At 39.0% G+C, this 12625-nt stretch overlaps 1 protein-coding gene across 19 annotated transcripts in view; it reads right to left on the bottom strand.

Annotated features, from left to right (window-relative positions):
* The window catches only part of LOC119559918 (dystrophin), a 151390-nt gene that overhangs the window by 30128 nt on the left and 108637 nt on the right, over positions 1–12625 (bottom strand). For all 19 annotated transcript variants that reach the window (XM_037873100.1, XM_037873111.1, XM_037873101.1 and 16 more), the window contains 3 exons: positions 9575–9725; positions 7900–8023; positions 4820–4977 (listed from right to left, as the gene is read on the bottom strand). In XM_037873100.1, the coding sequence (XP_037729028.1) occupies positions 4820–4977; positions 7900–8023; positions 9575–9725 (433 nt within the window). The remainder of the gene's footprint in view (positions 1–4819; positions 4978–7899; positions 8024–9574; positions 9726–12625) is intronic.

Below are 12625 nucleotides of genomic sequence, written 5' to 3'. Positions count from 1 at the left end.
AGGTGCAAATACATTCATATGTTTAAATTTGCTCTTAACTTATTTTGCTCTTTGATTGCAGAGTGTGAAACCAGAATTATTTCCACAAAAAAATGGCATATATTTCCTTAGTATCTCTATTTTACAGACCCATTTCCCCCACACCCCGCTTCAATTAATTGGAAAGCAACGCCAATTAGAGAACTATTTCATGCCATATTGTGAACCCGCCGGCAAATATTTACGAACTGTTTGTTTTTGCCCCCCAAATGCCAGTCGGAAAAAGAAAACATACAATAAATGGCAAATATTTATGAAATGAAAATCCCCGACCCTGCTAGAAGGGTCAACAGGGTGAAATTGGAAAAAGTTGACTACCGCACAAAATGGCGCCGTTAGCCAATCGAAAGGGGAGCAGAATCGAGTAGAATCGAGCAGAAATATTGACAGGCCAAATGAATTGGCCACATGGTGAGCCACGTTCCAAATAGAAGGCGATGTGCCCACTGTGTGTGTGGCAATATAAAGCACAACACGTTTGACAATTATACATTGGTTACATTTCGTGGCATATTTGTGCAGTTTGCGCAAACAACAAAAACGCAAAAAAGAACAGTGGCAAATACAAAAAAAAAACCAACAGGAAATGCCGCAAAAAGTCAGACGGGGAGTGCAATATGCGGTTATTACATTGATTGTGGGCGTGGCAGAGGATCCTTTTCCAGACAGAGTTATAAAAATAAGCCAAGAGAAGAAAGCCGCATGGCCAAAGCATTTTAGCGTGACAATCAATTGATTTCCCAGGCGGTTGACGAGAAATGATATATATTTTGCTATGTTTGACGTGGAATATTCCCCCCGCTTTTTTCACGGTCCTCAGCTGCAGCTATCTCCTTGTGGCATTTTTCTTGTTCTACTTTTATCGGCATTAAAGGATTTAATGGCATGGAATGCGGCTTTATTTAATGGCGGAAGTCCTTTGTTTGGATAACCAATTCGAATCGTGTAAATGTTGAAAGCACATATTTAAATTTATTTAATCCCCCTTTAAATTATATTTAAAACGGATTTTGGGAAGCCGTTAAACAATTGTGTGTTGATTGAAGTATTTTACTTATGTTAATCAGTCAACCATTTTGTGAAGCTATAAAATTAAGGTTTCCATTGATCAATAAATATTGTTGCTAGTACATTTAAAGTAGATATATATGATTTTAAGCATTAAACTCAGTAATATTTTTGTTAAAAATTTGATAGAATGGCTACCATTTTTCAAACTACCCATAAATATTGCATGCTTTCAGGCAGAAGGCTTTAATTAAGTTTCCACTTCGGGGGTTCGGTTCTCGGCTAACCATATTTACAAAATTCACAAAATTGTTTTATTAGCTTTTGTTAGTTACTTGGCCGGTAATCTCTGTTGCTAAATCAAAATTTCCATAGATAATATTTCTCCTGGTGTCAACCGGGGCTAGCAGTTCGCAGAGAGTGCACATAAATCACTGGCCACACACAACACGAAGGCTCGCACATGCATCACACACACTGCGTATGAGTGATTTATTAAACTATTTTGTGCCAAAGTGAGGATAAAGGGGTGAGCCAACTAAATTGATTTCATTGTATGTCCTGGCCTGCATAATAAACCAAGCACAAGCACAAACTGCAACGAAAACTTTTAGCTTCGGCAAGGACATTTTTCAGCAGCTTTCACTTGAAAGTGGTTAAGCAGAGGACATCGTCCGAGGACCAAGGAGCACCAGCTGCTTCCGAGTGGTCATAAGGGGTTAAATGAGTTGCCTCTCCATGCTCCACGCTCCATACTCCGTGCTTCAATATCGACCACATGTGGTTAAGTTATGGCCAGGGCTGACTGCCCTTTCACCATTTTCTGCTATTTTTCCAACAGTTTTCCGGGAAATCAATGAAACATATTTCAAAGCGTTAAGCAATTGCTTTTTAGCGTCCATTCAGCCTGCCACTACGGACTGCCAATTCCACAATTTTACCCATTTTAAGTGGAGGGTTCGAATGCTCCTATTCGATTCGATGGGATTCTCTGGAGCGTGTACCGCATGGGGTTTCTAAATCCCTTTGGCTCTTGGCGAGCTAACTCCATAAAATTCAGAGTCTCGCATTATTTGCCAAATGAGCCAGAAGTACTTCTGTGGCTTTGTCTCCTCTGACCGGACCAACAGCCCTTTTCATTAGCATGGCAGGGCCGACATTCCGCATCTGATTGAGTTTGTGGGTGATTGCCAAGGAATTTCGGCGTGACATTGATGTTGATGGGCGTCATGCATCATTCGGAGCCCAACGAAAGGGGGGGCGAATGTGGAGATGCCTCCCAGTGTGATTGAAGACCCTTGCAGGGCATTGCATTGCGGTTTGCCGAAGACGAAGCCAGTACCAATCAAACTTCATTAAGGTTGGATGCCTGATTGCAAATGCTGGTTGGCAGTTGGGTTCCCATAATCCCATGCTATGCTACAATTTCCTCACTCATCTGAAGTTTGTTTGTTCACGGTTAAATAAAGTTAAAATAACTATACAGAAGAGTCTGGGTCTCTTATCTATCCCAGAAATATCACAGATAAAATAGATGAACAAAAAATATATAACCTTCTGTCAGCGGTTTCTTTTGATACTGTATGGCTTAAATGAAACTGGGAAAATTCAATGGCAAGGAAAAAACAGACTTCTCTTCTCTCTGCTATGCAAATGAAATTTCCCCAGAGAAACTTTTTATTCAATTAATAGAAAATTTCTCCCTGTGGTCAATTAACCACGTTGGCCACTATGCTGTGGCTTAGAATGGGGGAGGGGGGTTTCGGTTACTGGACTGGCTAAACTTTGCCCCAGCTATTTGGCGACTTCATTTAACGTGGCCCCAACCAGGCCTTCATAACACGCTAGCAAACTTTTATAAAAACCTCCCCCGCCGCTTTACTCTGTCCTCTTCAACATCCTTGTAATTGTTTTAAGTTGCATTTATTTAAACTTTTTTGTATTCCCAGTGTACCAACTTTGCGATTTTTTCTTGCTGGCAAACTTTCTGCTTTCATTTCTATTTTAATTTTTACTTTTTTGCCTGTTTAATACCTATACCCCTTTTACTTTTTTCACATTGTTAATTTTTTCCAAGTTTCTCTATCAGTGTTTTTCATTTGGCCATGGAATATGTAAAAAAATTAACAATACATTTCTGTGTAGGGTAGGGAAAAGGTATCGCCAAAATAGTTTACCAACTTTTACAGGTAGGTAGTAGAGTTTTTCCAGTCGCTTTTAACGAAATTTTTATGCCAGGCCAAAAAAATATAAAATGCACAAAAATGTTAAGCGCTTTCGAGTAGTCTGCATTTTTGTCGGGGTGTCGAGTGGCATTGAGAGATTATTTTCACAGCGATTTCCGCTGCCGATTCGATTGGTTGGGAGTTGACTGGGTCGGAAACCTGTTAGCCAAAACGAATTTATCAAGGATCATTTGATAGAGAGCGGCGGCAAACTCGTTTTTAAAGTCCATTTAAACTATTTTAATCAAAGTGGTCAACTATCGCGAAGAGACAAACATTTGGCAATTTATTTGATTTTTCATAACGACGCCGCAGACACCATGCAATTTATATATAAATATTTGCAGCTTATGAAACCATCAACTAGGTCAACATTTTGCTTTGATTCGATTTGTTTGAAAAAGGGGGAAACATAAAATTTACACCATAAAGTTTGACCCAATAAAATATGAAACTGCTCCCCAATGTAAAATTTGTGAGTAGAAAAACAAGTAGATAAATTATGAAATTTATAAGAATGGAAAGTTTAGGCATTATTTACTGATTTATTTTTGGCTTTGATTTATTTTAGATTAGAGATCGGTCTGGCAATGCTGTTTAACTATTATTTCATGCATTATCCATAGTAAAACCTATTAAACTTCAATAGTGACTAGCTTTTTACTGCTTTTTTCCTGCTGTTTTGAGCCAGGATTTCTTGACTTTTATGACTATTGCCTTTGGGTTTTGCCCCTATATTGTTTTTCGAATGCTCGTTCACTCGGTCGCATTGATTTTCGCTCGACTGGTGTGCCACCTACAGAACACACACAAAAACCGACGAGTATCGCATACAATATGTGCACTTTATGCGCTTTGATATTTTATACATTTTGTGCGCCTCAACGAGTTGTTTTTGCTGCGAAATGGGGTTTCGGTGTGCCCCATGTTGCGGCCATTGTTTGCACAGTCTGTGTGACATTTTTATGCGATCAAACATTGTTGCATCAAATTTACGGTGCGTATGAGTAACGTCGACGGCAGCAGACATCGGGAATAGCCTCCTCCTTTCCCCCCCCCCCCCAACACATTCAGGCCCTTGCGGTGGAATATATTATGTTGTTGTCCTCTGACAGGCTAAAACCCCGAACGACAGGCGTCATAAAAAACACACTTGCATTTATTAGCCCAAAAAAGCAATCCGAAACAAAAAGGGACAAAGTGCTCTGGACTGGAATAAACTTTCTTTGGCCGCAGCAAATGTAATTGAATAAAATATTTTCAGAGCGGAAAATGTGCCAGGAATGCCAGATAAATTGGGAGTTCAACCAAGTAGCTGAACTTTTTTTCGGAAAAACAAACTAAATTTGATTTCCTCTTGAGAATCCAATTCCATTTTTATATTTTCTACACCAAAGAAAGAACACTTCTTAACGAGCAAAATTACGCGCCAGTTAGAGTTCAAATTTCCATGAGCCCCACTCAAATTATGAAAATGTCAGCAAGGAGTAGGAAATGAGAGGCGAAAGTTACGAATCCCAAAGTCAGAAGCCAAAATCTCGACTTACCGTCATGTACTCATCCAGGCGGTGCTTCCAATTGTCAGATCTATCGATTAGATTGTTCCACTGCTCGGAAAGTTTTCCCACCTCCCGCCGGATGCTGCGTGTTAGCTCACGGCTCTGTTCCTCGGCGGACATGTAACGCGAGTCGGAATCATGGTTGGCTATAAGATAGAAGACGGAAGAGATTATGATAAGGAAACGTTCGTTGGCAAATTTATGAAAATCAAGTCAAGACAAAGTTCTTTGCAAAAAAAAAGACAATTGCGCTGCCATTAAATTGAGGAGTATTCCCCTGTTCTCCAGCCCAAAGATACCCGGGCACGTACGGGAGTTTATGAATTAGAGATGATATTATGGCTTGCTGGCATCTTTGATTATGCCGATTGCTGGCCGTGATTAAATTTGCCATAAAATAATCTCTCGGACAGGTAAGCTCTGGGGAAAAGCCAGGCTCAAAGTTAAGAGAAAACAAAGGGAAACTCAAATTTGATTCGGCTGGGGAATCAATTAGCCGGGCGGCCAGTTAAAGCCAAAGTTTCGAGATATCTTCAATGAATATCAATGTCTTTAAGCCATCGATTAGCTTCGATGAGACCGCAAAACCAGCAGAGAGCAGCTCAACTTTAGCCATTTCCTTCCACAACAATGGAAGATGAAAGCCAAAGCAGGGGGAAAATCGAAAAGGAAAAGTGTCAGGAAATTTGAAAGACAAACTGACGCGCTTTTGCGGCGAAGGGAAATGCAATAGGAGACCCATGGACAGACTGACTGACGGACTGACTGACTGACAGTCGAGTGGCAGCTGCTGCTGCTGCTGCTTTATGGCCAACACAGTCACACAAAAAAGTAAGGCAACAGGGCCAGCTAGCTCAAAGTTGGCTAAATCCGAATTTAATTTAATGCACGGACGGAGCGGAGACAGCGAGCAACTTTTATGGCCAAAGGAGAGGTTGGACAGCTGGTAATGTGATGCTAAGCAAATATCGAGAGTTGAATACTTTTCCCCGGCGCTCCCATCGAACTTTCCTTGTAATATTCAAATTCAATTTAAAGATTGAGTTTATCGCTCCGAATGTTTTCTGCTTTTTGCTCGCTTCACTGCCTTTTTCGAAGCCAAACTTTTCTTTTTCAGTCTTGTGTTCATGGAAAGAACTGGCATAAAAGTTTATATTCAAATATATATTGGTAAAATATTTTTAAAATTATATTTTCTATTATTTTTTGTAAATATTATTTTCAGAGTACATTAGCTATTTATTTTTACTGAGAGTGCAGATTATAGGACTATTTTATTTCATGAAAAAATAGTTAAAGTTTATATGTAAATAAAAATTTGGAATTATTGGTAAAATTAAAAAAAATAGGTCCATGAAAATTATTTTCAGAATTAATTAGGTGTATATTTTCTCAAAGGAACAGATGGTAGAATTATTTCATATGACAATTTTGTGTTCATTGAAAAAATTTGCATTAAAATAGATATTGAAAAATATGGGTGAAATACTAACCAAATTAAATTTTGTATTATTATCTGTGAAATTTATTTTCAGAATACATTAGCTGACTATTTTTTCAAAGCGTGCACAACATTATATGAATATATTATTTAATCATCCATTTTTTTGTTTCGTTATCATACAAACTAAACTATTTATTTTGGCAAGCAAGCATTAAAAGGATTTAAATGAAAGTTGTTTACTCTTTAATTTCGATAAGCATTAAAATTCATTTGCCAGTGCTATTTTGGCTCTCTCGCAGAATTCGGCTGGCGAACCACCAAATAAACATCAGAATGGCTAAAATCAAAGGCCAAAAAGGGGACGGTGCGACGGGGACATGGCCAAATCTCTCCCACAACTGATGGCTGGCACTAATAGCGTACTAATCGCTCTAATTGCTCTGGTCGCAATTATCCTTGACGCCTTCTCAGCTGCCACGCCCCCCGATGGCACAAAAAATCGAAAACAAATCCCCAGCCAGGCTCCAACCTCTCCCACCGAGCTAAAGCCACACAGCCATTTGCTAAATTGTTAACTACAGTCTAAAAAAAAAACACTGAAACTACGATGAGAACTAAAACCAGATCTGGGTTTTCAGGGGCGCACGAGCAAGGGGGGTACGTGTGGTGGTGCAAAATCAATTGGCAATTCTCCGGTTGCCCAACAACAGTTGTCTACTTTTAGGCGCTCACGTCCCGAAGTTCTATATCCTTGGATTTGTATGCGTGTGAGTGTGGTTTTTGAGCTTCCTAAGCTTTTGTAAAATAGTTAAAGCAAATTCTTACATGTTAGTTTTCGTTGATTCGTGAGAGATATTCGACAGAAAGTTCAATCAATTGCGAAAGGCCCTAGGGAATGTGGGTGAAAAAGGCAGTCGGATAAAAATAAAAAGGTTCTCACTGAATTCACCTTATATTAAATAAGACTGCTGGAATAATAAATTCAAGACATGTAAAGTGTTTAATGTATCGATTAAGTATTGATGTTGTACAGACTTTAGTTTCATATCAATTGTAACTTTACAGAAATAAACTACAACTTAATTATCTCTGTTTTTAGGGATATGTGTATAAGATTTCATTTAAGTCTTAATAGAAACATTATTAAAGAATCAAAGCATATCAAAAATGAAACTAAATGTTACATTAAATATTATTAATATGTAAATTTTCATTGATTTAGGATTGTAATTACGTAAATATTAGTTTATATTATTAATTTCCATTTTTACTATTAAAATACTTATCACTTTATTTTCTTTTAATGATTTCAAAAACATGTATAACAGTTACAAAGTTTACCCCAATTTATAACATGATCTTTGCACTTCACTAACCAAACCCCTTTTGAAGGACGTGTCAACGAACCCCATAACTATCCCATTACTATCAGATTGTCTATTACTCCTCGCGCAGTTTATAGATCGTGATTCTCCAGCGACCCCCACAAATCCAATTTCAGTTTTGTGCCACAAGAGCACTTGACGAGATTCATGGAAAACCTTTTTGTGGTCTCCTTAATGGGCAGTTTAGGGGCGACTTTTTAGTGTGTCGATGGTCGGTGGTCGTTGGTCATAAAACTTACCCTCCGTATCGCTGGTATCCGAGACGGCTGCTTCGTTGGCGATGTACTGACGACCGCTCGTTAAATTGCTCTCGACAATTGGCCGCTTATCCTCCAATTGGCGGCGAAAGGCTTTATGATCGTCCTGCAAGTGGAACGGCAATGAATGCAATGCACAAAAATAAATATCTATATATAAAAGTATATTTAGGTTTTCGGCGATATTTGCCGGCCCTTTGGAAAAGTATAGTTGAAGTGGTCAAGCCCCATAAACTATCAACGGAATGGCATCCTCTGCAGCCCGGGGCAATAAATTCTCGTGTTTAATGCATTTAGTTGGGGCATAACAAAATGCAACAATATAGAACTCCGGACAGAGGGCTGGACCCGGACTTTTGTGGCCCTGGGCTGAATCCTTCTCGTTCGCTGGCAAATAAAATCTTCAAGCCGAAATGTAAATGTTCGGCAGACCGTAACTTAGTGGCAGGCAATAGATTTATACAGTGCCCCCTGCTGATGCCCCCCATCCTTTCTCTTTCCGTTCTGTGGGGTGAAAGTTGACTCATTTTTTTCCAGCTGCTTCTCCGCTTTCTTATTCCTCGGAGCAGAGATGGGGGTTCTAAGTGGGGGCAAGTGAAATTCAAGTGCCTCATGCTGTGTTAGACAGTGTTTCCCCATTCGCAGAGTGGCCTGCTTCTACTTTTTCCCTGGGTTCCTTTTCTTCCTTTTCAGGCAGGTCCCTAAGTGATTTTGCCCCATGCGAGCGGCAGGATGTGTGGAAATGTGCGAGTGTGTCCATGTTTTTGACATAACAAGCATCATTTAACAATTATTTAGGAATTCCAAGCCCAATTGTGGGCGAGGTCGAATACGCAATTCGGTCAAGATGAATCCACTCGAAACGAGGTCTTGTGGCTATTTAGCCGAAAATCCCAACTAAAATCGGGTTTCTATTGCAAGCCATTAAATACATTGACCCGGGTCCATAGAAATTTATTTACTCTTCCGCAGGCAATGAAAAACATATTTCGTTTAAGTTTTGGCGTTTTAATCAACGTTTAGTCACATAAACTTTATAAACCATTATTTAGAACTTAGAACTGGTTTAGTTTGTCCTACTAAATATTCCTGATTTGATTATTATTTGATTTGTATATTTATTTAAACACTTCAATAAGCTCTAGTCTGCTGCAACTTAATTCCATCGCAATAGATTCTGGCTGCAAACAGATATTCAATGCGCTTCAGCAGATTCGACACAGAATTGTGTATATTGCGAAATAATTGCATTGTTCCAGAGCTCAACTGTTAGCCCATGTGGAATTCTCATTACTGGATCAGTTGGAATTTGAATATACGCTCAAATAAGCATTTATGTATATGGTTTGGGTACACTTTAAGCATTTACCGGTTATTATTCAATTAGGAACCAGAATTTATGGAACCGAAAATGCAAAGTGGCAGCCAGCCAAGTCACTTTTGGCATCATTAAGCCCAGGTCTCGAAAACGGGTCAAGTGTCCACGCCGACCAAAACTTCCACACAATTAGTTGGCCAAGCGGACAAACAAATTGAGGTGCAGCCCCCGGGGAGTTTCAAGCAGCCCAAAAAAGAACATGGTATAAAATTGGGTCGTTGGCAAAAAAAAGAGTTTGAAAATGGGAAAAAGGTTTCGTGACCCATTGCCAGGACTTACCAACTGTTTCTGCAGACTGGCGGCATCGCCTCGAACGGGACCCAGGCCCAAGGTGCTCAGTTCGGTGTCCTTGCGGATGACCCACTCGGTCAGTTCGCGGAGCGACAGCAGCAGGGCGTTCCAGTGCTCCGAATTGGACTCCAGGCGGTTCCTGAGGGAAAACAAGGCAAAACGGCAGTTAGATTTCGTTCTAAACTGGGCAACAGATAACAGAATACGTATACATTGGGAAAAAAATATAATCTTAGACCTCATAAAAAATTGATTAAAGATAAAGAAAACTAGAAAACTACCTGTAAATCGGGGGAAATACAAAAATAGACGCTCCTTAATAAAATATTTAATATATTAAAACTTTATTACAAAAATTAACAATATCCAAACCAATATATCAACGTAATAATCCACAAACTCAAAAATTGACCTACATTTTCATCTTTAAAGAATGTGTTTATATTGACAAAAATGTTTACAACTTTGCTAAAGAATAACACGATTTTTAAGAGCTTAATAATCTTAATAAAATTTTTTCTGACTTATCAAAATAGATATTATAATAATTGCATTGTAATGATTAATTTTTTCCAGTGCCCCGAAAAAGTGCTGTAATAATATTAAATTTAATTTGCACTTTAGAGCAGGCGAGGAAGCATCTGTGCTGATTGCACCCACAAAATGTCAGCGACAATTTGTCTATTTCCTTGAGTTTCCGCCCGCCTTCCGGCACTTTTCGTCTCCTTCGTGTCCTGCTGCTCGTGCCCCACAAATTTCCTCCTTAAGTGAGGTCTATTAAAGTGTCCTGTTTTGGCATTTGGCCGAGGACCCAGGCACCCAGACAGACACCGACACAAACGGGACTGGTCTATGCTAAATTTCAGCTGTCGCTGTAATTGTGAAATGCCATGACATTTTATTCACATTTTATTTCGTCCTGGCATATTTTTTTGGGGGGAGACCTTTGTGCTGCCGAGGAGAGCAGAAAAATAACGCAGGGAAAAATCTGAAAAATCTCTAGACCCGCGACCCGGTAATAACAATAGTCACAGCCTCATTGTCATCCCATTTCTCCCCGCTTTCTCTAGTTTTCCCGCGATTCTCTCCTTCCCTGTTTGGAGTTTCCGGCCTGTCCTTTTGTCTGTTTATCTTTGGCGAATTCCTTTGGCGTGCTCATTTCATTCTTTTATTATTTCTGCTCTGGTTTTGCTTATAATTAAGGCTTGGCTCCAGCACCTCTCATCTCCGTCTGGAGCGGAACGCCCCTCACTTTGGCTTTTCCCCGCCGTTTTCCGCACACTTTCGCTTTTTCTCAAGCAAATAATAAAAGGAAATAACTTGAGACGGACAAAACTTGGGGATTTTTCCTCGAATTTCAGACCCTTTGTTGTTTTCTCACTTTGCATTTCATTTCTGACTATGCTTCAGACAATTATTGACGTGGGACAGACAAATTGCTTGTGAAATTGATATGGGTAAAAGTTATTAAAGTGCTGTTAAGAGAACATGAAATGACAATGCTCAACAACAACGAATAATATATTTTCCATTTCCATTAGCAATTTGATAGATTTCACGACTTTACCAATTTTCACCATTAAAAATCCAATAGAAGAGCCATCCTGCTTTATTCTCATCATTCAACTCAATCGCTTTTCATAACCATATTGATTGATCACAGTCATTCCCTTGTATCCATCAATTCCGTATAAATCTGGTCATGAAAAACCTTGATTAAATCATTTTTAACCCGCCAAAACGAACTTAAAGAGAAGACGAATCCGTAGAAAAGATACGGGTTCATCAATCTTCTTCCCATAAACGCACACATACGCGAATCCCCAGCAGCAATCAGCGAGAATATAAAGGGGGAATAAACCAGATCCAGAACACCTGTAGAGATGCCGCACGCAAAAAGTTTGCACAGTTCAAAGAGCCAGCGAAACTTTGCACATAAAATGACCCAAAGCCAAAAAGTGACGTGGCTAATACAAACGAACAGCGAACAATGGCCAAAATCAAATAGAAAGAGGAAGAGAGCAACTGAGAAATGGCGGCTGCGGCGAAACTTTTCAAGTGCTGTCCAAAATATTTCGTAGGAATTTATAAGCCAACAAATCCTCAGCGCAAACAACGGGTCCCGACAGCGGGCGGAAACCCAGGCAAACAACAAAGGAAGTGCCTCAAGTTTGGCCCACGGAAATGTGACAGAACGTCAGAATAATGAGGGCTTACAATAGGGATGGGCTAGGGATGGGGAAAGTGGCCACTTCTGAGGTGTCATTCGTCATCTTGTCGGCTGCCTCTAATTGAAAAACATTTGAGCAACGTGCAGGGCAAAGCTTATCAAGAAAAAAGATTTAGATATACCCTCTCAACGGTGCATTAATTATCTCATTAAATTTTAAAAAAAGGTTTGTTTTGAAGTGAAAACCTTAAAATTTTGATAAGCTTTAATAATTTGCTCTTAAACTAAGTAATTCCAAAGATTAAAACATATAGTTACTTTCAAATTGTGTATTTCTTAATTTCTTTAATTTTAAAAAGGTTTGCTTTCATGTGAAAGTCTAAAAATTTCCATAAGTTTATATAAGTTGTATTTATACACATTGGGTATAAGCAAAGCAAAGCAAATCAAAGAAATATGATTGATGAGCTTTTTTACTTTCTCATAACATTTCAAAAAGGTTTGTTTTGAGGTGAAAATTTTAAAATTTAATTAAGTTTGTATAACTTGTTTTTATTCTAAGTATTAGTGTAGAACAGACCATTTTAAACGTTTAAGATTAAAAAAAATATTTCTAAAAATTGATAATTGAAGAGGACAATACAGGATTTCTAGATATTGTTCTGATATTCCATTCCTTGCTTTTACTTAAATAAAATAAATAAAAACACTCCACAATTAACGAGTATAAAAACGTTGCCTACTGTTTTGGGCGCACGTTGCGTATACGCCACGTTGGCTGGGTCATTGGATAATTGCCATTTATATTCATTATGCGATCTCGCCGGCTCCCCATTCACCGAATTTCTGCGTGTCACCATCATCATCAT

Source organism: Drosophila subpulchrella, unplaced genomic scaffold (assembly GCF_014743375.2).
Source record: "Drosophila subpulchrella strain 33 F10 #4 breed RU33 unplaced genomic scaffold, RU_Dsub_v1.1 Primary Assembly Seq354, whole genome shotgun sequence".
NCBI classification, from domain to species: domain Eukaryota; kingdom Metazoa; phylum Arthropoda; class Insecta; order Diptera; family Drosophilidae; genus Drosophila; species Drosophila subpulchrella.
Note: the sequence above shows the minus strand (reverse complement) of the source record. Positions and strands in the feature narration are given on the sequence as shown.